Source organism: Alexandromys fortis, unplaced genomic scaffold (assembly GCF_014885135.2).
Source record: "Alexandromys fortis isolate MF-2015 unplaced genomic scaffold, M_Fortis_MF-2015_v1.1 scaffold_22, whole genome shotgun sequence".
Lineage (NCBI taxonomy): Eukaryota > Metazoa > Chordata > Mammalia > Rodentia > Cricetidae > Alexandromys > Alexandromys fortis.
In genome coordinates this window covers 6,775,476-6,798,700 of record NW_026067900.1, presented here as the reverse complement: position 1 = coordinate 6,798,700, position 23,225 = coordinate 6,775,476, and the positions used below count along the sequence as shown (strand labels likewise).

At 44.5% G+C, this 23,225-nt stretch overlaps 1 protein-coding gene across 2 annotated transcripts in view; it reads right to left on the bottom strand.

Moving 5' to 3' along the window:
- Dnaaf4 (dynein axonemal assembly factor 4) overlaps positions 1–18,117 on the bottom strand; it is a 26,351-nt gene extending 8,234 nt beyond the window's left edge. Inside the window, exons 1-6 of one of the 2 annotated variants that reach the window (XM_050125506.1) lie at positions 17,665–18,117; positions 15,526–15,673; positions 14,064–14,197; positions 7,665–7,893; positions 5,041–5,186; positions 471–580 (exon numbers count right to left, since the gene is read on the bottom strand). In XM_050125506.1, coding sequence (XP_049981463.1) covers positions 471–580; positions 5,041–5,186; positions 7,665–7,893; positions 14,064–14,197; positions 15,526–15,673; positions 17,665–17,787 — 890 coding nt within the window. In that variant the 5' untranslated portion in view covers positions 17,788–18,117. The remainder of the gene's footprint in view (positions 1–470; positions 581–5,040; positions 5,187–7,664; positions 7,894–14,063; positions 14,198–15,525; positions 15,674–17,664) is intronic. The other variant, XM_050125497.1, reaches the window with a different exon arrangement.
- Between the last annotated feature and the right edge of the window lie 5,108 nt (positions 18,118–23,225).

The following is a 23,225-nucleotide window of genomic DNA, read 5'->3' as shown; positions in this document are numbered from 1 at the left end:
CAAAAAAAAAAAAAAAAAAGGTAGGCTTCCTGGCCCTGTTCTGAAAGCATATAGGTACATGGATTAAAAGGCAGTTCTCAAACTAGGAGTGGTGGCTCATAACCTAAGCAGAGGCCATGGAGGATCCACACCTATTGGCTTGCTTCTCATGGCTTGCTCAGACTTTTTTATCATACCCAAACCACTCACCCAGGGGTGGCAGTGCCTACCTTGAGCTGAGCGTTCCCACATCAATCACTAATCAAGAAATCGCACCATAGATAAATCTGGTGGGGGCTTTTTTAATTGAGGTTCCTGCTTCCTAAATGACTCAAGCTTATGTCAAGTAGACCAGCAATGACCTATCACTCCTTAACAGTACACACACACACACACACACACACACACACACACACACACACACACGGTCAATCTAAGCCTAGAATGTGGTGAGAGCCTAGTGTAAAATGCAGAACACTCTGACAACTCACTTCCCCTTTTCTTTCAACCAGTCTGGATTCTTCTCTTCTTCTTTCAAGTCAGAGAATTCAGGAAGATCAGTGCTCAGGGCTCTCCGGGCCTCCGCTTGTTTATGCAGCCACTACAATGAGAATGCAGTTTGGTGATGGACATCACCTATGCTGGTTTGTGCAGTCAACCTGACATTATCAGCAGTCACCGGGGAGAAGGGTCTCTAGCATGGCCGGGGCGGGGAGATTATCCTGATCCCACGATCTGATGTGAAGAGAGTCATTTTAACTGTGGGCGAAGCCACTCCTGGACTGTGTCCGTGAGGAGAGCAGTACAACTGCATTCATGTTCTCACTGAGCAGCTGCCTCAAGCGTCTGCTGCCTTCCCCACCATGGCAGACTGTCCTTGCGCCGTGGGTTGACGTAGACCCTTTCCCCTTTAAGTTGCCTTTGTCAGAGTGTTTTAGAACACCAAGAGGAAAAGAAGCCAGCCAAGGAGATAGAGCAAGGTGGATCTTCGAGTTCAAGGCCAGCCTGCTTTATACAGCAAGCTCTGGGCTACACTCAAGACCTTGTCTCAAAAGTAAATAAGTAAAATAAGATGAAAAAATAAATGAAAAAGAAACTGAGACACCATCTTCATCTATTTTGTACTGCTATTCAAAATATCCAAGGCTGACATTTCAGAAGGAAGGGGGGTTTCTCAGAAGGAAATGTTGCTCACAGTTTGAAGGTTGGAAAGCCAAAGTTCTAGACAGCATCACCTGGAAGGTTCTACTGCCAGCCATTTGGCTGTGTCACAGCATGGCAGACGGCGTCGTCTGGCTGCAGCACACGTGAGGGTGGATGTGAGAGATGGAGAGAATTTCTTATCGAGACAGGGTTTCTCTGTGTAATATTCCTGGCTGTGCTGGATCTCACTCTGTAGACCAGGCTGGCCTTTAACTCACAGAGAGCCGCCTGCCTCTGCCTCCCAAGTGCTGGGATTAAAGGCGTGCGCCACCACCACCGGGCAAGATGGGAGAGATTTTATATGGTGAAGGAGAAAGTGAGAAATTGGGGGAGGGCTAGACTTGCATCTCTTCAACAGGCTGCTCTAGGGAAAAACAGCCTCTCCTCAGAACAGTAAATACCAACACCTCCCAAGGACAGTGTCACCATGACCTAACCAACTTCTACTAAGCTCACCTCTTGAGGTTTACTGCCTTTGAGCTGGGCCTGGTAGCACAAGCCTAAACTCTAAGCCACTTTCTCAGGCAGGACGGCACAAGTTCAAGGCCTGCCTGGGCTACAGGGAAGGAGCTACCATCCTAAATTCCTTTACTTTATCAACCTTCTACACCGTGAATCTTTGGAAGATGCCCCCTAGGCCATGTGTCAAAGGTCCCCAGCCTGTGGCACTTTTATGAGGTTGTGAACCCTTCAGAAGATGGAACCTGGTGAAAGGAAATCAGGTCACCAAAGGATGAGCCTGAAGAGAACATCAGGACCCTGGTCCCCTCTCTTAACCTCTTGGCCACCATGAGGTGAGTGGGCTTGCTTCTCTGGGATGCTGAGCCTAGCTGCTGGTCCCAAAGCAATGGGGCTAACCAACCACAGACTGATGCCTCCGAGAGCACCAGATGAATTAAGCATCCCTCCTTGTAAGCGCCTTTCTGAGTCACTTTGTCACAGGGCTGCGACACTGGCTAACATGGGGCAAAGCAGATCCCAGCCACAGAAGATACAAAAGGCTCATGGAAAACTTTAGTTATGGGCCAGGCATGGTGGCGAATGTCTTTAATCCCAGCTCTCAGAAGCAGAGGCAAGTGGATCTCTGTGAGTTCTAGGCCAGCCTGGGCTACATCTGTCTCAAATAAAACAGAACAAAACAAAATTTATTAGCATGTGTGTATGAGTGGGGAGTATGTTCACATCACATCATACACGAGGAGCCAGAGGACAACATGGTAGAGTCAGTACTCCCCTTCTAAAAGGCCTTGTTCTTATTAATAGTTTTAGATTTCTCACCTTTGCCCAGAAGGCAAAAATGTCATTTGGATCAATGGGCTGAACAGTTTGTCAAATGGCAAATACACATGTTAAAGGCCTAACTATTGTGACAGTGTCAGAGATAGGGAAGTCAGGAATGCCATGGAGTTTAGATAACACTGTGATGACCTTAGTCTCTTCATAAAAGAAAGAGATCAAGGGGCTGGAGAGATAGTATAATGGTTAAGAGCACTGGCTGCTCTTCCAGAGGACCAGGGTTCAATTCCTAGAACCCACATGCCAGCTCACAACTGTCTGTAAGTAGTTCAAGGAGACCCAACACCCTCACACAGATATACATGAAGGCAAAACACTAATGCATATGAAATAAAAATAAAAATTATTTAAAATAATAAAGAAAGAGATCAAAGCCTGCTTTCATCACCACTATGAGGAGACAGAATGAGGGCCTCACCAAGAGCCTTTGGTAAGCCCCTGATAAGAAAACTGAGAAATGAATGTCTGTTCATTAAGCCACCTAATTTTAGGTATTTTGTTTACAGTGGCTGCTGTGGGACAATGGTCTTGTATCCTGTCACTTATATTATTTTAAGAAAACCCTGATTGGCTAGTAGCTAGACAGGAAGTATAGGCAGGGCAACCAGGCAGGAAACAGAGGCAGGGTGACAAGAACAGGAGAATTATGGGAAGAGGAAAGAGTCAGTCTGCAGTTGTTATCCAGGAAGCAAGATGAGAATATCTCACTGATAAAAGGTACCAAGCCAAGAGGTTAACACAGATGAGAATTATGGGCTAGGCCGGGCGATGGTGGTGCACGCCTTTAATCCCAGCACTCGGGAGGCAGAGGCAGGCTGATCTCTGTGAGTTCGAGACCAGCCTGGTCTACAGAGCTAGTTCCAGGACAGGCTCCAAAGCCACAGAGAAATCCTGTCTCGAAAAAAAAAAAAAAAAAAAAAAAAAAAAAAAAAGAGAGAGAGAGAGAATTATGGGCTAATATAAGTTATAATCATTACTATAAAGCCTGAGCTAATAGGCCAACCAGTTTATAATTAATGTAGACCTCTGTGTGTTTCTTTGGGACTGAACGGCTGTGGAACCGGGCAGGACAGAAACCTCTGTCAACAAATGGCTTGATTTTATAAACCCACTACTTAATGGTTATTTTAAACTTTCAGTATTTACAAACTTTTAAATGCTTTTTAAAAGATTCCTTAGCTAGTTGAGATCAAATAGATATGTGTTTCTAGTCCAGAACTAGAGAGATTCTCAGTGGCTAAGTAGTGAGTAACCCTATTGGTCTTCCAAGAACCCAAGTTCAGACAACAGCACACGTATCAGGTGGTTCACAATCACCTGGAACACCAGCTCCATTTGACCCAACACCTCTAGTCTGAAACATCCACACTTGTGCCCATACCCACACACAGGAACACATATATACACACAACATATTATTTAGAAAATAATATATCCTTTTTAAAAGTATCTAGTCCAAATTAGGAATTCATGTGTATATTATTGCACCATTATTGGTTGTTTTTTGCTAGTTTGTTTTGCTATTTCTAGATAGTCTTTGATCATATTTTTGTTGTTTTTTAAAATTTGTTTAATGATTTAATGAGTTATTTATTTATTTTTATTTTATGTGCTTTGGTGTTTACCTGCAAGTATGCCTGAGTGACGATGTCAAATCCCCTGGAGCTGGAGTTACAAACAACTGTGAGCTGTCACATGAATGCTGAAAACTGAACCTGGGTCCTCTAGAAGGGCAGACAGTACTCTTCCTGAGACATCTTTCCAGCCCCTACTCATTTATTTGTTTGTTTTTGTTTTTCGAGACAGGATTTCTCTGTGTAACAGTCTTGGCTGTCCTGGTACTCATTCCATAGACCAGACTGGCCTTAAACTAACAGAGATCCACCTAACTCTGTTTCCTGCAGGCTAGTATTAAAGGCATGCATTACCACTGCTCGGCTATTTATTTTTTAAACAAATTCTCTCTATGTAGCTCTGGCTAGTCTAGAACTTTCTTTGTAGAATAGGTCGGCCTCTGAACACAAGATTAAACATATATTACAATATATGTTTAGATAATATTACACTATAGACCTTGTGGCATGTACCATGGGTTCAGTCACCAGCACAACTTAAAGCCACACAACATGTTAGTACAGACTGAAGTGAGAGATTCACAAGTTCAAGACCAACTTGGGTTAACTGTGAGTCTCAGGCCAATCTAAGCTATATAGTGAGACACTGTCTCAAACAAACAAACCACTAAAACAAAACATACAACACAAAACAAAGAAATCCAAAACCTGATTTTTTCCTTTCTTCTTTCTTCCCTCCTTCCTTCCTTTCTTTTTTTGAGACAGGATCTCTCAACACATCCCTGGCTATCCTGGAACTCATTGTATAGACCAAGCTATAATGAATGCACAGACATCCACCTGTCTCTGCCTCCTAGTGCTAGGATTAAAGGTGTGTGCCACTACACCCAGCCCAATGCTAATTTCAGTAGACTACATAATGAAAGCATTCCTCCAGGGTGACACTGACTGAAGTGGTGCCGGCTTAACTGAGGCTAGGAGTGCCTACCTCCTCCTCTTCTGCCACTTGGGATTCGCGAAGAGCAGTTGGGAATGCTCGAGGGGTAAAGCTGATTTGAATATTGCCAGCAGACCGTGGTGCGGGAACGCTGTCTTCCTTTAACTTCTCAGAAAATATGTTTTCCCAATTTCTCCCTTCAAAAGCAATGGTAGCAAATAAGTCTTTCATTTCCCGTTTCATTGTCGTCGTTGTTTATTTTTTCAAGACAGGGTTTCTTTGTAGCTTTGGAGCTTGTCCTGGAACTAGCTCTTGGAGACCAGGCTGGCCTCGAACTCATAGAGATCCACCTGCCTCTGCCTCCTGAGTGCTGGGCTTAATGGTGTTCGCTACCTCTGCCCGGCTTATTTCCCATTTCTAACTAACAAACTAACTTTTAAGATAACTATACACCAAAACTAATTCTAAAATTAATAACAGCGGGGTGGTGGTGGCGCACACCTTTAATCCCAGTACTCAGGAGGCAGAGACAGGCAGATCTCTGTGAGTTTGAAGTCAGCCTGGTCTACAAGAGCTAGTTCCAGGATACACAGGGCTGTTACACAGAGAAACCTTGTCCCAAAAAAACAAATAAATAATAATAAAATAAAATTGACAACAAATAAAAATAAATAATAAAGATCAGTAAGTAAATGACAAAGCATGGCAAAGTTAGGGCGCGTGAGACAGGGCAGAGGTAAAGCCCTGCCGCTGCATGGCAATTGCACCACACAGAAGTAGAGAGAATTGGGTGGCTTTTCAGTACAGCTCTCTGTGCAGAAGGAGACTCCTCTGTGAGTTCAAGGCCAGACTGTTCCACCTGGTAAGTTCCAGGCTACCCAGGGTTAGTGAAACCACATCTCATTAAACAAAAAACAAAAAACCAACTCTACAAAGTCATTCTCTGACCTCCCCCATAGGTCATACTCACATAATAATAAAAAAATAAAAATAAAACAAAGATATTTTCTGTAATAAGGAATAGAATACTTAGTATTAACAAGACAGCAAGTCTATTCTTTTTTGTTTGATCGTTTGTTTGTTTGTTTGAGACAGGGTTTCTCTATGTAGCCTTGGCTGTCCTGGAACTCACTACGTAGACCAGGCTGGCCTCAAACTTGCAGAGATCCACCTGCATCTGCCTCCTGAGAGCTGGGATTAAAGGTGTGTGGACCACCTCCCAACTAGCTAGTCTATTCTTTAATCAATGACCCATTCCTTTTCCAGGTTCAAGGTTGAACCTCTGTCTAGTTCAGATCGATCCACTGTGGGGGAGACACACTAGGCAAAGCCATCACTGCCCTGCCTCCTCCAATTCCTATGCCCCAAGCAGCGTCTCTCTACACACTTCCTAGAGAAGGCAAGTGAGAAAGTGACAACAATGCTAACAAAAGGCAGACATCCTCACATCCTCATGGGCAGACATTCTTACAAAGGCAGAGGCAATGACAGTGGAGCCAGAATGAGCGGAGGAACTAAGCCATGTGCTAGGATTCCTCCATAAAGACGAGGGAAGACGGCTGTCACTTAGAAACACTAGAATACCTAAGAGGATGCACAGACGTAGGCAAACATTACAACGGGTGGGAAAAGGATTTCCAGACAAGAAGAGATGAGAGAAAAAGAGTAAATATAAGGAAAGGTGAGGCTGGAGAGGTGGCTGAGCAGTTAAGAGCACAGGCTGCGTTTCCAAAGAACCCACGGCAGCTAACAACTGTCTGTAACTCCAGTTCCAGGGTGTCCAACATCCTGGCACAGATATACATGCAGGTAAAACACCAATACTAAAATAAAAAATACATAAATAATTTTTCAAAAAGGCTGTTACACAGAGAAACCCTGTCTTGAAAAAACAAACCAGAAAGAAAGAAAGAAAAGATAGGGACCTTTTTAGCTATGTGGGGCATTTAGAACAGCTTGGACTACATAAAATGCTATCTCAATTTAAAAAAAAAAACTGTGGTTGTGTGTGTGTGTGTGTGTTAGATTTAGCTCAGAGTCTAGCAGCTTGCCTAGAAAAGCACAAAGCCCTGGACTTGGTCCCCAACAGTGAGGGGAAAAATAGGTGGGCATGCCTAAAATCCCAGCATTAGAGAAGTGGATGTAGGAGGGTCAGAAGCTCAAGGCCATTCTTAGTTGTGTTGCAAGTTTGAGTCCAGCCTGAGCTACAGAAGATTCTGCCTCAAAACAAATGAAAGCAAAGAAGGTAAATTAGTTGTTTGTTTTCCTTGTTCTCTGATTCCATCATTACTCCAGTCCTGAGGCTCCTTCCCTCTAACCCGTCCTTGCACATAGCGCGTTCCCAGAGTCTGCTCTTGGGGTTTGTTGTTTTCAGTGTCTCTCTACACTAGGTATTTATGGAATGTAATAGATGACTACCACGTGGCCAGTGATGGAGAGTGCCTACAATCCAAACATCTGTGGTCGAGGTCGGAGTATCACACATTCCAGGATGCCCAGACCACACAGCAAACCCCTCAGAAAAGGGCTTTCATCTTACATCCTCATATTGTATTGCTTATTTTCAGTATACCAGAGCGTGGCCTATGCCTGCAAAAAGGTTTTTTAAGAGAGAGAGAGAGAGAGAGAGAGAGAGAGAGAGAGAGAGAGAGAGAGAGAGAGAGAAGGCACCTTACCTCTTTGGGGGAGGCGAGCAGCAGACGGGGCCTTCCTGGGCAAACTCGGGGGCTTCGGTGCTCCCCTCTCTTCAGCTTGTTTTCCCCGTTGGCATTTCTCTTTCCTTGGGATGCTCTTTTGCTTTTCAGCTTGTCTTTGACTTTCTTTCCAGGCTTCCAATTCTCTAGTTGCTTTCTTCCGTTCATTTTCTTTCATATCTTCTATTTTTTTCCTCTCTTCTTCTTCAATCTGTAAACATTGTAATTAGCAAGTCCTTTAGAACATTCAGAAAGCAACAGCTGTATGCGTGATATGTGTGTGTAGCGTGTGCTTGTGCTCATGTGAGTGTCTGCACCTTGGGATAGGAGCTGAGTGCCCCCCCCCCAGGTTTAATTGGCACTGAAACAGTAAATCATGCTGTGGCTTCTGCACACCTGTGTGAGCGGCATCCTCACTGATGAACTGAAGGACACCAAATGGGCAGCCCCCATCTTCCCTCTCTGCTTCACTTCCCAAGACTGTGCATGTAGGATGTCCTACGTGGATGGCATGTGCAATAGTGGGACAGTTTACAGGTTGGTGGCCAAGAAGCCGGTGACACAGCTCAGTAGCAGAGTATTCGCTAGCACTTAAGACAACCAGTTCCCCAGCACTGAAACAGAAGATGAGTGACCAAGAGAGGTAGTTATCCTGACTGAGCCAGTTCTAGCAGATGCCTTGAGTCCGTCCTTTTTGGGGGAAGGGGGATATAATGATTGACCTCAAAATCAAGATCCTCTTGCCTCAGCTTCCAGAGGCCCAGAATTATACTATCATGCCTGGTTGTCCGTTTTCTTTTCTTTCTTTTTTCTTTTTGGACAGGCCTCACTATGTAGTTCTGACTGGCCTGGAACTCACCATGCAAACCAGGCTGATCTTGAACTCAAAGTTCTGCCTGCCTCTGCCTCCTGGGTGCTGAGATTAAAGGTGTGTGCTATCGTGCCCAGCTCTTTCATTTCAGTTGTATGTGTGTGTGTATGTGCTCTTGAATGTGGGCATGGGCGCAGGCATGCCACTGTGCATGTGTGAAAACCAGAGGACAATTCGCTGAGTTGACGTCCTCCTTCCCCTTGTGTGTCCTAAGGACTGAACTCGGGCCATCGGGCTTGGCAGAAAACACCTTTACACCCTGAGCCCTGAGTTAGTTTTTGAGAAAGTCAGCTGTTGTAAAGCCCAAAGAGCCCCATCTCTCCGGCTTTCTGTCTTGCTATGTGATCTGTCTTACACACTGTACCTTCAACAAGTACATGGGCTGCCTCATCTTGGACTCCCAGCCTCCAAAGCTGTAAGTTAAGTGAATACCTTTCCTTTATAAAGTCGCTCAGCTTCACATATTTTCCTTGTCTCATCATTGCTGAGGACTAAATTCCTGCCTCCAGCATGCTAAGAGGGTACTCTACCACTGAGCTACTCCCAGGAATGCTGCTACAGTAATGAGAAACAGACCAGGGCCTCTGCCCAAGGCTTATACACTAGGCACCAAGACAGTAACCACTGCCTGCTGACAGCTCAGAGAGTTGTCAACTGGAGAAACCAGGCAAACTGCACAGAACAAAAAGAAAACCCTGTGCAATGGTCTGCTCTGTCCCTTTAAGAGGAAAGCCACGCCCCAACCTCCCCACTCCTCATCCCCCCCCCCATCCCTGTCTTCAGCTTCCAGTGAGTCCTTTCCTTTCCCATCTCCTTCTTGAAGAGGGAACTTTTGTCTATCCCTTCTCCCACATCTCCCCTTCTCCCTTCCGTTTCTCTCTCTCCCTCCTCTTCTCCCTTCTCCCCTTCCCTTCCATAACACACTAAATAAATATCCAACCTCACTCTGCATGGCGTGTCTATCCATGTCTCTGTCTCTCACCTACCATGTGGCTCCCTGCCCAGGACCAACCACCTTCTGCGGTGTGGTCTCATGACATGCCCATCTGTCTGTCTCTCTTTGTGGGACTGGCTGCCCCATCGAGGTCTCTAACCCACCATACAGCTCCCTGCCTGGAACTCGCTGCCCCCCATGGCCCACTGCAGCCACTTGGGGAACTATGCTGTCCCTGCCTGGGACTGGCTGCTCTCAGGACCTGCTGCCACTTCGGGGACCTGTGGCATGGTTTTGGGACCCACTGCCCATTGCAGCCACTTGGGGATCCACAGCATTTTACTTAAACCATAACACCCTGCACTTACGTGCCTCACAAAAGGGCACGATGAAGTCAGAGAGGACACCACAATCTGAAAGATAAGAATTTGCTCCATCTAATAACAAGTATGTGTTGCGGAATATTTGTGTACACTGCAAAGATGGGACTCTGACTAAAACACCTTCTGATTGGTTTAATAAAGAGCTGAATGGCCAATAACTAGGCAAGAGAGGATAGGCAGGATTTCCGGGGAGAGAGGAAGAGGAGGAGGAATAGAGGCACTTGGATTTCACCAGAGGCTGAAGAAATAGGACAAACAGTACAAAACAGAGGTAACCAAGCCACACAGCAGAATGTAGATTAAAAGAGACGGGTTAGGGTTAATTTAAGTTATAGATGCGAGTTAGAAAAAGTCTAAGCTAAGGCCAAATTCTTATAATTAATAAGTCTCAGTATCATTATTTGTGAGCTGGTGGCTGAAAGGAAAGTCTGACTACAGGTAAGCCTTCATTTTCTCTGCACACAGTGCAGAGAAGAAACATGTGAGGAGTGGGACAGCTCGCCCTCGCCGTCCCCAGCTGTGCCCCCGCACCACACTCCCAGTCACAGCTTCATGTTCTTCACGGAACAGTGCTCATTTATAAAATCCTCAATCATTTCTAGATGCCAAAATGAAAATTACAGAGAGGAAAGTATTTGCAGATTGGACAGACTTGCTTGAACAGAGGCAGAAGATTAATTAGCATTTATCTAGAGCCAGAAGTTGGGGAGACAAGGTCTATTTAGCTCCAGTTGTCCTGAAAGCAAAAAAGTGCTTTCATTTTTAATGATTCTCAATATCAATGCTTTCCCTTCAGGAAATTTCATATGGGCTTTGGTAAAGGATTAAAATGTGTACAATGGCAGCTTTACTAAACAAAATAATTTTTTGGAAAAAAATCTCCACCACTGTAGAACCAGGAATTCCATTGTGTCCTCCTAATGACATCAAGAACAGAATATTACAGATTTACCAGGTATACTTGATCCCAAAAATGAAATGCCTACAATTCAGATCCAGAGCCTGAGGCCATTAAGGGCAAGAGTTCAGTTAATAAATACATAGAAATCAGAATGGTATGGTATAATGCGAAAAGAGTTAAGACACCAGGACCTTCCCTTTTGGGAATGTTATGAGGGGAACAGGCCCATATAGTAAGACCAAGATTCAACGCAATGCCCATCAAAATCCCAGCAAAATACTTCAAAGACCTCGAAAGAATAGTACTCAACTTCATATGGAAAAGCAAAAAACCCAGGATAGCCAAAACAATCTTGTACAATAAAAGAACTTCTGGAGGCATCACAATCCCTGACTTCAAATTCTACTACAGAGCTACAGTACTGAAAACAGCCTGGTATTAGCATAAGAACAGACAGGAGGACCAATGGAACTGAATAGAAGACCCAGATATCAATCCACACATCTTCAGCTGGGCAGTGGTGGTGCACGCCTTTAATCCCAGCACTTGGGAGGCAGTGGCAGGCGGATCTCTGTGAGTTTGAGACCAGCCTGGTCTAAAGAGCTAGTTCCAGGACGGGCTCCAAAACCACAGAGAAACCTGTCTTGAAAAACAAAACAAAACAAAACAAATCAATCCACACATCTTCAAACTCCTGATTTTTGACAAGGAAGCAAAAAATATCAAATGGAAAAAAGAAAGCATATTTAACAAGTGGTGCTGGCATAACTGGATATCAACATGTAGAAGAATGAAAATAGACCCATATCTATCACCATGCACAAAACTAAAGTCCAAATGGATCAAAGACCTTAACATAAAGCCAGCCACAATGCACCTTATAGAAGAGAAAGTGGGAAGTACACTTGAACGCATTGGCACAGGGAACCATTTCCCAAATATAACCCCAGCAGTAGAGACACTGAGAGAAACAATTAATAAATGGAACCTCCTAAAACTGAAAAGCTTCTGTAAAGTAAAGGACACGGTCAACAAGACAAAACGACAGCCTACAGAATGGAAAAAGATCTTCACTAACCCCACATCAGACAGAGGGCTGACCTCCAAAATATACAAAGAAATCAAGAAATTGGACACCAAAAGATCACATAATCCAATAAAAAAAAAAATGGAGTACAGACCTAAACAGAGAATTCTCAACAGAAGAATCTAAAATGGCTAAAAGATACTTAAGGAAATGTTTAACATCCTTAGTCATCAGAGATATGCAAATCAAAACAACTCTGAGATTCCATCTTACACCTGTAAGAATGGCCAAGATCAAAAACTCTGAAGACAACTTATGCTGGAAAGGTTGTGGGGAGGGGAACACTCCTGCATTGCTGGTGGGAATGCAAGCTGGTACAACCTCTTTGGATGTCAGTGTGGCGATTTCTCAGGAAATTAGGAAACAATCTTCCTCAAGAAACCAATAAACCACTTTTGGGTATATATCCAAAGGATGCTTAATCGTGCCACAAGGACATGTGCTCAACTATGTTCATAGCAGCTTTGTTTGCCATAGCCAGAACCTGGAAACAACCTAAATGCCCCTCAACCGAAGAATGGATAAGGAAAATGTGGTACATTTACACAATGGAGTATTACATAGCAGAAAAAAATAACAATAGCCTGAATTTTGCAGGAAAATGGATGGAGCTAGAAAACATAATTTTGAGTGAGGTAACCTAGAAAGACAATTAAAACATGAACTCACTCATAGGTGGGTTTTTTTTTTTTTTTGAGACAGGGTTTCTCTATGGTTTTGGAGCCTGTCTTGGAACTAGCTCTGTAGACCAGGCTGGTCTCGAACTCACAGAAATCCGCCTGCCTCTGCCTCCTGAGTGCTGGGATTAAAGGCGTGCTGGCTCATAGGAGGTTTTTAAACATAAAGCAAAGAAAGCCAGCCTACAAACCACAGTCCCAGAGAACTTAGACAACAATGCAGACACTAAGAAAGACTTACACAGATCTAATGTACACGGGAAGTAGAAAATAGAAAAAGACAAGATCTTCTGAGTAAATTGGGAGCATGGGACCTTGGGAGAGGATTGAAAGTGGGGGAGAGAAGCAGGGAGGGGAGCAGAGAAAAATGTAGAGCTCAATAAATATCAATAAAAATGTATTTAAAAAAGACTAAGAAATTGTAGTATACTGTCTGCTCCCCAGAAGAAGTCCTTTTCTCAAGGTCAGGCATTTGGATAAAGGTCTCGGTTCCCTTGCGAACCTGAGGAAAGTTTATGCTTGATAAAGCAGTCATTTTTGATAAAGCAAGAGGATCTTGTGACCCTTCATTAACATATGACTGGGGGCTGGAGAGGTGGCTCAACAGTTAAGAACACTAGCTGCTCTTCCATAGGTCCTGAGTTCAATTCCCAGCAACCACATGGTGGCTCACAGCCACCTGTAATGAGATATGGTGCCCTCTTGTGACTTGAAGACAGAACATTGTGTATGTAATAAATAAATAAATCTTAAAATAACCTATGACTTGTGAGTAGTGTCAAGGACAATGCTAGATTCCTCAACTCCTGATCTCAAACCACACCCCAGCTCACAAGCCCTTGTCTCCAATTTAATCCAAGATGCAACTATGTAGTATAAAAGATATAATCTTTTCTCAATAAAAAGCTGCAGGCAGTCATCCTGATTCACCCTCAGATTGTGTGCCCCACCCCACCCCTGCCCCCAGAGTCCATGGCATCCTCTTTGGGACCTGAAACCTTAGCTGAAGCAGGTCTCCAGCAAAGTCCTACAACCAAACACCAAGAAAGGACTGAGATTGCAACTAATGTGTATGTTTGTGAGTGTGTGTGTGCGGGGGGGGGGGGGGGNGGGGGGGGGGGGGTGTAACTGGGGATTGAACCCGGGTCTCAAACCTGCTAGCCAAGCCCTTTACCATTGAACTGTTTGTTCACCCCTTCCTTCCTTCCTTCCTTCCTTCCTTCCTTCCTTCCTTCCTTCCTTCCTTCCTTTTTGTTTTGTTTTTTTCAAGACTTGGTTTCTCTGTATCTTTGGCTGTCTTGGAACTCTCTGTAGATCAGGATTGCCTTGAACTCAGAGATCTGCCTGCCTCTGCCTCCCAATGGCTGGTATTAAGGCATATGCCATCACAGCTGTTAAGGCTTGACTTCTGATCATCCTGGTTCACCATCTGAGTAACTGGGTGGCCTGCACCCCCACACCTGGCTGAACTTATCTTTCCCCAGCGCATCATCATCTCCTTCAGTGAGTCTGGAGGTCTGCAGCTCACCTTCATCATCACACCTAGCGCGTATCTCTGATCTTCCCGCTTGGCAGTAGCTTTTGCTTCTGTGGCCTCTTTTGCTTTCTCCTGTGCTTGAAGAATAGATTTTTCCCTTATTCTCTGCATTGTCTCTTTGTCAACTGCAACACAAGGGAAAGTATGTGTAATGGTCTGTCCTGTGTGATGATGAAGGTGAATTAAAGGATCTGCCTTAATCAGGTCAGATACACCCCTCTCAATTCCCTGGTCCTAAAATTTTTTTTTCCTAGACTTTGTCCACTATTCAGCCAATACCTGAAACAGGTATAAGAAACACCAGACATTTCCATACCACAAACACCGGACAGGAACAAAGAGACTAGCTACCCCGGGATGTGACCAGCATTCAGCTTTCTCAGGTTTGCCCCCAAGACGACATCTACAAATAAGCAGGAAGCAGTCTGGAGAATCTGCTGCTCCAATTCCTTTAACCTGTTATGTCTAGCCTCCTGCCTTTTTATTATAAAAAAGAGATGGGAATGTAATGGTCTGTTCTGTCCCTTTAAGAGACAAACCCTACCCACTCCCTCCCCTGTCCAAGGAGGCAAGCTGCTCTCCAGCTTCCAGCCTAAGTCCCTTCATCCCCCCCCCCCTCTCTCTTCCTCTCTCCCTGAGGCAGCTTCTGTCTCTCCCTTCTCCCTACTTCTCCCCTCCCCCCTGTTTCTCTCTCTTTTTCTCTCTGCCTCTCTCTCTGCTCTTCCCCTTTCTCCCCTTCCCTTCCATAACCCACTAAAATATCCAACTTCACTATGCATGAGGTGCCTATCCATCTCAGCCTCTCACCCGCCATTGGCTTCCTGCCTGGGACCTAGCTGGTTTTGTAGCCTGCTGCTCACTGTTCCACTTGGGGACCTGTAGCATTTTACTTAAACCTGATTACAAATCAGGATTATGATTAATTTGTTTTATTAAGGTGAAAAGCACTTATACTGATCCAGGATAAGATTTCTTTAGATCCAATTTGTTAAGAAGGGAATGATTTTGAGACAGCATCTTTTACAAGCCCCAGGGTGGTTTTAGAGTTGTGATCATCTTACATCAACCTCTTAAGAGCTGAGAAAGCAGCCAGAGCCAGGCAGGGCTGGCGCATACCTTTAAACTTAGCACTGGGGGGCGGGGGCAGAGGCAGGTGGATCTCTGTGACTTTGAAACCAGTCTGGTCTACAGAATGAGTTCCAGGACAGGGTCCAAAGATACACAGAGAAACCTTGTCTTGAAAAACAAACAAACAAACAAAAAACAAACAAGAGCTAAGAGTGCAAGCATTCACCGCCCTGGGTTACCACAATGCCTAGCGTAGAAACTTCCTTTTATTTTTGAGTTAGGGTTTCATGTTGTTTAGCTTCCTCAGTGCTTGGATCACAGGAATGTACTGAGCTCTCATGAAAGACACCCAGCTCAAGTGAACAACTTTCACTAAAAAACTTACCACCCGGCATAGAAAGGGTCTCCCACATAACTGGCTCCTTTTTATACAACGTAAAGAGAATCATGTCATTCCCAATCTTGGCCTTGCTATTCCCATCATCTATGGGAGCATAGAGAAACACCTCAAATAAAAACGGGGGAAAGTTGACCTGTTCAGAAGAGAGAAAGCAGGCATTAAGTTAGCTATACAAATTAAAGACACTGCCATTAAAAAAAAAATAGGTCTGGGTTGGAGAGATGGTTCAGTGGTTAAAAGTACTTGTTCTTGAGAAAACCTGGGTTGTTTGCAGCACCCACGTGGGGACTCACATTCATCTGTACCTCCAGTTCCAGGAGACCTGACACCCTCTTCTGAACCCCAAGGGCATCAGACAAACATGTCACACACACACACACACACACACACACACATTTAAAAAACTTACATTTATTTATTCTGGAAAAAAAGTGTTATAGTGGGGATACAGTTCCCAGCATGGTGTCGGATGCCTGAAATCTGGGCACTCAGGAGGTAGAGGCAGGAAGCTCAGACTTTCCAGGTCATCCTCAGCTGCAAAGTGAGTTTGAGGCCATCCTGGGCTACGGCAGACCCTATGTGTATGTGGGTGTGGTTTTCTGAAAACCCCACTGAATTATTCCAGGGAACATAAGTTAGCAAAGTGAACGTGGGTATATGATGAAGCATGGATGAAAGTAATCTCTGACCAGAACGTGCCTAGGGATGACGCCACAGAGATTTGTCTTCCTTGTTACTTTAATGAGATTTCCGTGTGCAGTGTATGTGGGTATATGAGTAGCGTGCCATGCACGTGGGCGCCAGAGAACCGAGGTTGTGGTCTCTGTGGCAGTGCATCAACCCACCTCACCAGCCCGAGAATTATTATCTAGCTATTTATTGGTTGTTTGTTGTTGTTGTTGTGGGTTTATTTTGCTTGTTGCTTTTTAAAAAAGAGTTTCTCTGTATAGCCTTGGCTGGAACTCACTCTGAAGACCAGGCTGGCCTCAAACTCAAAAAGACCCACCTGCCTCTGCTTCCCTAGGGTTGGGATTAAAGGCGTGCATTAGCACCAGACAGCTTAGAGTTTTTTTGTTTTGTTTTTTCAAGACAGGGTTTCTCGGTGTAGCTTTGGAGGCTGTTCTGGAACTAGCTCTTATAGACCAGGTCTTATAGACCACAGAGATTCGCCTGCCTCTGCTTCCCAAGTGCTGGAATTAAAGGCATGCACCAGCTTAGAGTTTTTTTTTTAAAAAAGTGAAACCCTGGGCTGGAGAGATGGCTCAGTGGTTAAGAGCATTGCCTGCCCTTCCAAAGGTCCTGAGTTCAATTCCCGGCAACCACATGGTGGCTCACAACCATCTGTAATGAGGTCTGGTGCCCTCTTCTGGCCTGTAAACATACACACAGACAGAATATTGTATACACAATAAATAAATATTTAAAAAACCCAAAAAAAAAAAAAAAAAAAGAGGACTTTAATTGAGGTCTAGCCAGGCAGGTGGAGCATCCTACCAACCCCAGCACTTGGACATCTGAAATAGGACTGCCTAAAATTCGATGTCAGTGTGTGCTACAGAATAAGACACGCCCCCCATAAGCTATTGGGGTGGGAGAGATGGCTCAGGGGTTAAGAACATGTGCTGCTCTTGCATAAGAGTGGGGTTTGGTTTCCACACCCACATCGTGACTCATAACCATCTGTAACTCCAATTCCAAGAGATCTGTCGCCCTCTTCTGGCCTTCGGTGGTGTGTACACGTATGGATGCAAACATTCATACACATACATATACACACAGCAGCTGGAAATGTAGCTGGGGGGTGCAGCATACAGGGGCGTCTGAGTTTTATCCTTAGCATCACAAAAAAAGTAAAAGTAAAGATGTAAATTAAAATTTAATAAAACATGGAAATGTAGCCAGGCGGTGGCGGCACAAGCCTCTAATCCCAGCACTAGGGAGGCAGAGGCAGACAGAGCGCAGTGAGTTCGAGGCCAGCTTGGGCTCCTACACAGAGAGATCCTGTCTCGAAAAGCAACACCAACAACAACAAAAAAAGTAAACTCAAAGGACACAGTGCAGTGCTTCCTCAAAGCAGCCCCTGCCCCCGAGGCGCGGGGCAACCGCAGCCTCCGCCCCGCCCACCTTCAGGTAACTTTCCCCGCAGAACACATCGGCGTCGCGCACGCACACGCCGCGCAGAGGCAGCGACAGGAAGACCGCGGCGGGCGTCTGCTGCCAGCTGAACTCGCTCACCCGCACCGGCATGGCGGGGCCAGGGACGCGGGAGCCACCTTGCGTCGCTAAGAAGCCGGTTTGGTTGCTAGGAGAGCAGGGATCGCAGGGCTGCCATCATTTCCGGCCCTTCGGCCCTCCCAGGTACTTCCGGGTCATGGGTCCAGGGGGGCTCCAAGCTTCCCTGTGCTCCTCCTGCGGTCTGATCATTCCTGGATCTGGAGCATCTGGATCCTAGCTGCCTCTTAGCCTGAGGGAATGAGGAAGAAGTAGAGCAGGACACTCTCTAGTCCTGCTAGATGAGATGAGTCCCGGACACGAGATGGCTCGGGGATCAAGAGAATGCGCTGCGAATGCACTGCCCTTGAGAGGGTCCGAGTTCGGTCCCCGGCTCTCGTGTTGAGCTGCTCACAAGCGCCTTTAACTCCAGTCGGATGCCCTCTTTTGGCTTGCGAGGTTACTGCACTCACACTCAAACAGATTAATTAAACAAGAATAATTTCAAAGGGAATTTTTGTTAAAGGAGAAAAGAAGCTGTGGTGTGGCTCCCTGGGAGAGACCGGGCTTGCCTTGGGATTCCCGGCACTGGAAAGGAAAACGCTCGGGGCTTTAGAATGCAGAGGGATTTGGGTCAACAGAGCTGGGATGTGTGCATGGTGACACCCATGCACTTTTAGACTCAGGACCTTTGGTTTGACCTCATTTCCTGGGTATTATCAGTGTGGTGGTCCGAAATCTCAGCTCTTAGGAAGGCTGAGGCTGGAGACTCCAGGCTGACCTTGAACTCAGACATTCACCCGCCTCAGCCTCCCGAGTGCTGGTGTTAAAGGTGTGCGCCACAACACCCCAACCTGGCTTAAACTGACGTTATCTAAGAAAGACTCTAACTCTCTGCAGCCCAATCTTCTCTGAGACAAAGCACAAGATCCTTATGTGAAAAATGTTTTCATGAAGGGCCGGAGAGACCGTTCACAAGTTAGGAGCACTTGCTGCTCTGCAGACCTAGGCTCAGTTCCCAGCATCCACAAGGCAGCTCACGACTGTCTGTAGCTCCAGTTCCAGGAGATCTGACGCCCTCTTCTGGCCTCTCAGGGCACTGCATGCAAATGCGCAGACATACTCCAGGCAAAACATTCAAACACATCAAATAGACAAATCTAAAATTTTAAACCTGGAAAGCATCCAAGTGTTTCTGAAGCATATATACAACACAGACTATTATATATGGATAGAAACAAGTAAATTATCGCTATACACTAAATGGATGATTGAAAAAAGAAAGTCAAAAAATTCTTAAGGGCCCAGGTAAAGGAGCTTGCTGCCAAGCCTGACAACCTGAGTTCAAGACCCAAGGCACACATGGTAGAAGGAGAGAACTAACTTTGGCAAATTGTTCTCTGTCCTCTACACATATAACAGATAAACAAAATATATAAAAGAAAGATTCTTAAAGGAAAATACTATTCATTCATTCATTCATTCATTTTGAAGACAAGGTATCACCGTGTAGCTCAGGCTGACCTAGAACGTGCTATATAGCCCAGGCTACTGATCTGTTGAGAACCCCTCTCTTTCCCTCCTGCTTCTCTCACTGTGTAGCTCAGGCTGGCCTTCAACTCAGTCCTCCAGTCTCAACTTCTCACCCTCCCTGGTGCTGGGATTATACCTATGTGACCCCACATCCCACTACTCACCAGGGCCAAATTTAAAAGTTTAAAACGAAAGATATAACATGTTTGTAGCCCTGGACCAGGCTGGCCTTGAACCCACAGAGATCTGCATGCCTTTTCCTCTGCTTTCAAGTTCTAGGATTAAAAGTGTATGTCACCACGCCCACCAAGTAGTTTCTTATGTATTTTATGTGTTTGGGTGTTTTGCCTGTATGTCTATGTACCATGTTCCCACGGTGCTCAGAGAGGCCAGAAGAGGGCATCAGATCCTCTGGAACTGGAGAAGGTGGTATTTTGCTTTATGGGTGCTGGGGCTTGAACTCCAACCTTTGGAAGAGCACCCAGTGCCCCTCTCTCTAGCTCCTCCCCACCCCAAACCATTTTCTCTTCTCTTCTTTCTCTTTCTTTCTTTCTTTCTTTCTTTCTTTCTTTCTTTCTTTCTTTCTTTCTTTCTTTCTTTCTTTCTTTCTTTCTTTCTTTCTTGAGATAGGCTTTCTCTGTAGCTTTGGATCCTGTTCTGGAGCCAGCTCTTGTAGACCATGCTGGCCTCGAACTTACAGAGATCTGCCTGCCTCTGCCTCCCAAGTGCTGGGATTAAAGATGTGCACCACCATTGCCCAGCCCAAACCATTTTCTTGATCATGGTGGCTTCCCTACAAGGTGAGTATTTAGTAGTGTCTTTCTGCACTGCTTACAATATTAAAGTTGCACAGATTTTGTTTGTTTGTTTCTATTTTTTGAGACAGTGTCTCTCTGTGTCCTGGAACTCCCTCTGTAGAGCAGGCTGGCTTCAAACTCTCAGAGATCTGCCTGTCTCTCCTCCCGAGTGCTGGGATTAAAGGTGTGCACCACCATGACCCCGCATAAAGTTGCACAGATTTATTAACCATCAACTCCACATCTGTTCTTTGTGTGTGTGTGTGTGTGTGTGTGTGTGTGTGTGTGTGTACCTGACCAGAAGGATTTGTTCATCAGCATACACACATCTGGCAAATTCCAGGCCAGAGCTTCACTTAACCTTCTATTGGCTCTGTTTCACCCAAAGCCAGTGCAGTCATACCTACCCCTCCGAATGAGAGATCAAGTTCAAACACTTAAAATAATCAGTCCTTCTCCTTAAAAACTAGCTTTATTTAAAAGACTCTGAAGTAGATTGACACCACAGGAGACAAACTTACGAGTTATTCAAGCAAGCCTGCGTACATCGTTTTCACGAATGGAGTCTACAGACTGACAGCCCTTACACAGCACACAGACGACACACTGAACACGATGGTGACAGGAACATGGGCAGACGGGGAAATAGAGTCTCTGCTCATCTTACGACTTTAGCATAAAACACTAATGTGTGGAAGACATATGCTCAATGTTCAACTCCAGACAGTGGGTGGAGCAGAAGGGAGGAAGTGTACAGGCTTAATATCTCTGGGGAGGGATATTTATAACTGAGAATGTAATAGACTTAACACTTGGAAGCCTTTTAAAATCTATCCACATTTGACCAAATTCAACCACGCTAGTTTCAATTTATTTGAAAAGTGTAACCCGTGTGTAGTCCACGCAAAGATAATAATTTGGGATGATCCATTAGTTACTTTATCATTGTTGTTGTTGTTATTACTATTATTGTACTGTTATTTTGAGTCTGGGTCTCACCTTGCACCTATAACCCACTCACTGGTCTATAACTCACTGTGAAGACCAGGCTGGCCTCAGATTTGCTGAGATCCTCCTGCCTGTTCCCCATTGCCGAGAGAAAAGGTGTGTGCCACCACGCCTGGCCCTGCACACTTTATTCATTCATAGTACCGCCTTAAAACTCTATGATTTAAACAGAAGTATACTCAACTCTCAAAAATTTAGACTGTTTTCCAAATATTAGACAAAAATATACTCTTAAGATGTGGCACTAAACTTTTTAACACACACACACAATAGGCCTATGAGGGTATGGCCATTCACGTCAAATAGAATGGAATCATGACACCACGTGGAGTCTTTAAGACTGGATGAGAGTTCTGGCTGTACCATCCGATAAACAATGAAAGCACACGCTATACCGTGACCAGCATACTGAGCTCTGGTGCAGCCTCAGAAAGATGCGCATACATACACACTCACTTGGAAAAATATCCACTGGGTCAGGAAATCCTTTCAACTCAAGCAGTTCTGGTTGATAAAGTCTAAACTGGAATATTTTAGAAAGAGATACAACTTAAGTACACATCAGCATTTATTTTTACTTTAAGCATATTATTTCAAATATGCAACTTTGCAATGTCCAAATATTTTTTATTTGCTACCACCTCTTTGGGTACCAATTTTAATGATAAAGACTTACTTAAAAATATGCATTTATGGGAGGGGGCGGAAACTTTTTTTTCTTATTCTCAATAAAAAAAAAAAGAAAGAAAAAAAAAAGGAAAAAAAAATATGCATTTATGGGCTGGAGAGATGGCTCAAAGGTTAAGAGAACTGACTGCCGTTCCGGAGGTCCTGAGTTCAATTCCCAGCAACCACATGAAGGCTCACACCCATCTATAATGAGATCTGGTGCCCAGAACACTATATACATAATAAATAAATTTTTAAAAATGCATTTATTAAGAAAAGAAGAATAACAAGAAAAAAAAAGAAAAAAAAGGAAAAGAAAAAAAATGCATTTATTTATGTTATGTGTCTTTGTGTGTGTGTGCAGATGTCTGCAGAGGCCAGAAGAGGGTTTGGATCCCCTGGAACTGGAGTTACAGGAGATTATGAGCTTCCTGACTTCAGTCCTGGGAACTGACCTGGAGTCCCCTGAAAGAGCAGCAAGCATTCTCAAGATCTGAGTCATCTCTCCAGTTCCAACAAAGAATGTTTTTAAACTAGTGTTCTTAAATAAGTACTTTGAAAATAAAAAATGAAAATGTGCTTTCCTGGTTCAATATTTTTAAATCATGATTATGACTTTCATTATCAGATCCTGCCATCAGATAGATACAAACTAAATAGCATCCATGTTCTGTTCATGGTCACAAAATTTAAGCAATCAGAGGGTTTTGTTTTTTCAGTTTTTCGAGACAGGGTTTCTCTGTGAAGCAGTCCTGGCTATCCTGGAACTCACTCTGTAGACCACACTGGCCTTGAACTCAAAGGTGTGCACCACCACCACCTGACTGAGAGGAGTCTTATTATTTTAATAACTGTCTTGATTACCTCAGTAAATTCTTAATTAATAAAGATTGGTGACTGTTGCCGTATTTCGGTTATGTTGCAGTGAATATTGCTCTTAGCTGTGAGCCATCAGCGGGTGTCCGCTAAGAGAATGCCTCAGGAATCATCCCTGCAGGCGGAAGGACTCTCTCCTCTCCATACAGTCTCGCTACATAGCCGAGGGTCGTATCCAACTCCAGAGTCTCCAGGCTCAGGTTCTGAACCCTAGGATTAGGAATTTACGCTACCACGCTGGACAGGTGAATACTTTAAGATGTATTTATTGTATTATGGATGCCATGAGCTGCTAACACCGTTTACTCCTCCCATGCCTCAAAGACTTGAGAGCCTTTACTAACTCACCTGTAAACACTGGTGTTTCTCTTATTTCACAGAGTAGATTAAAACATACCAGCATATGAAATAATTAGAATTACATAGTAATTTCCTTTGCCATAGGAATAAAGGTTGGACAAAGTCTGGAAACTTTTATTTTTCCAATTTGAATTACAGTCATTTTGCCACAGATCACAGCACTGGTGTATGTATGACTTAAGACACACACTAAGAACAAAAGGACAACCTACTGCAAAATACATGTCAGCA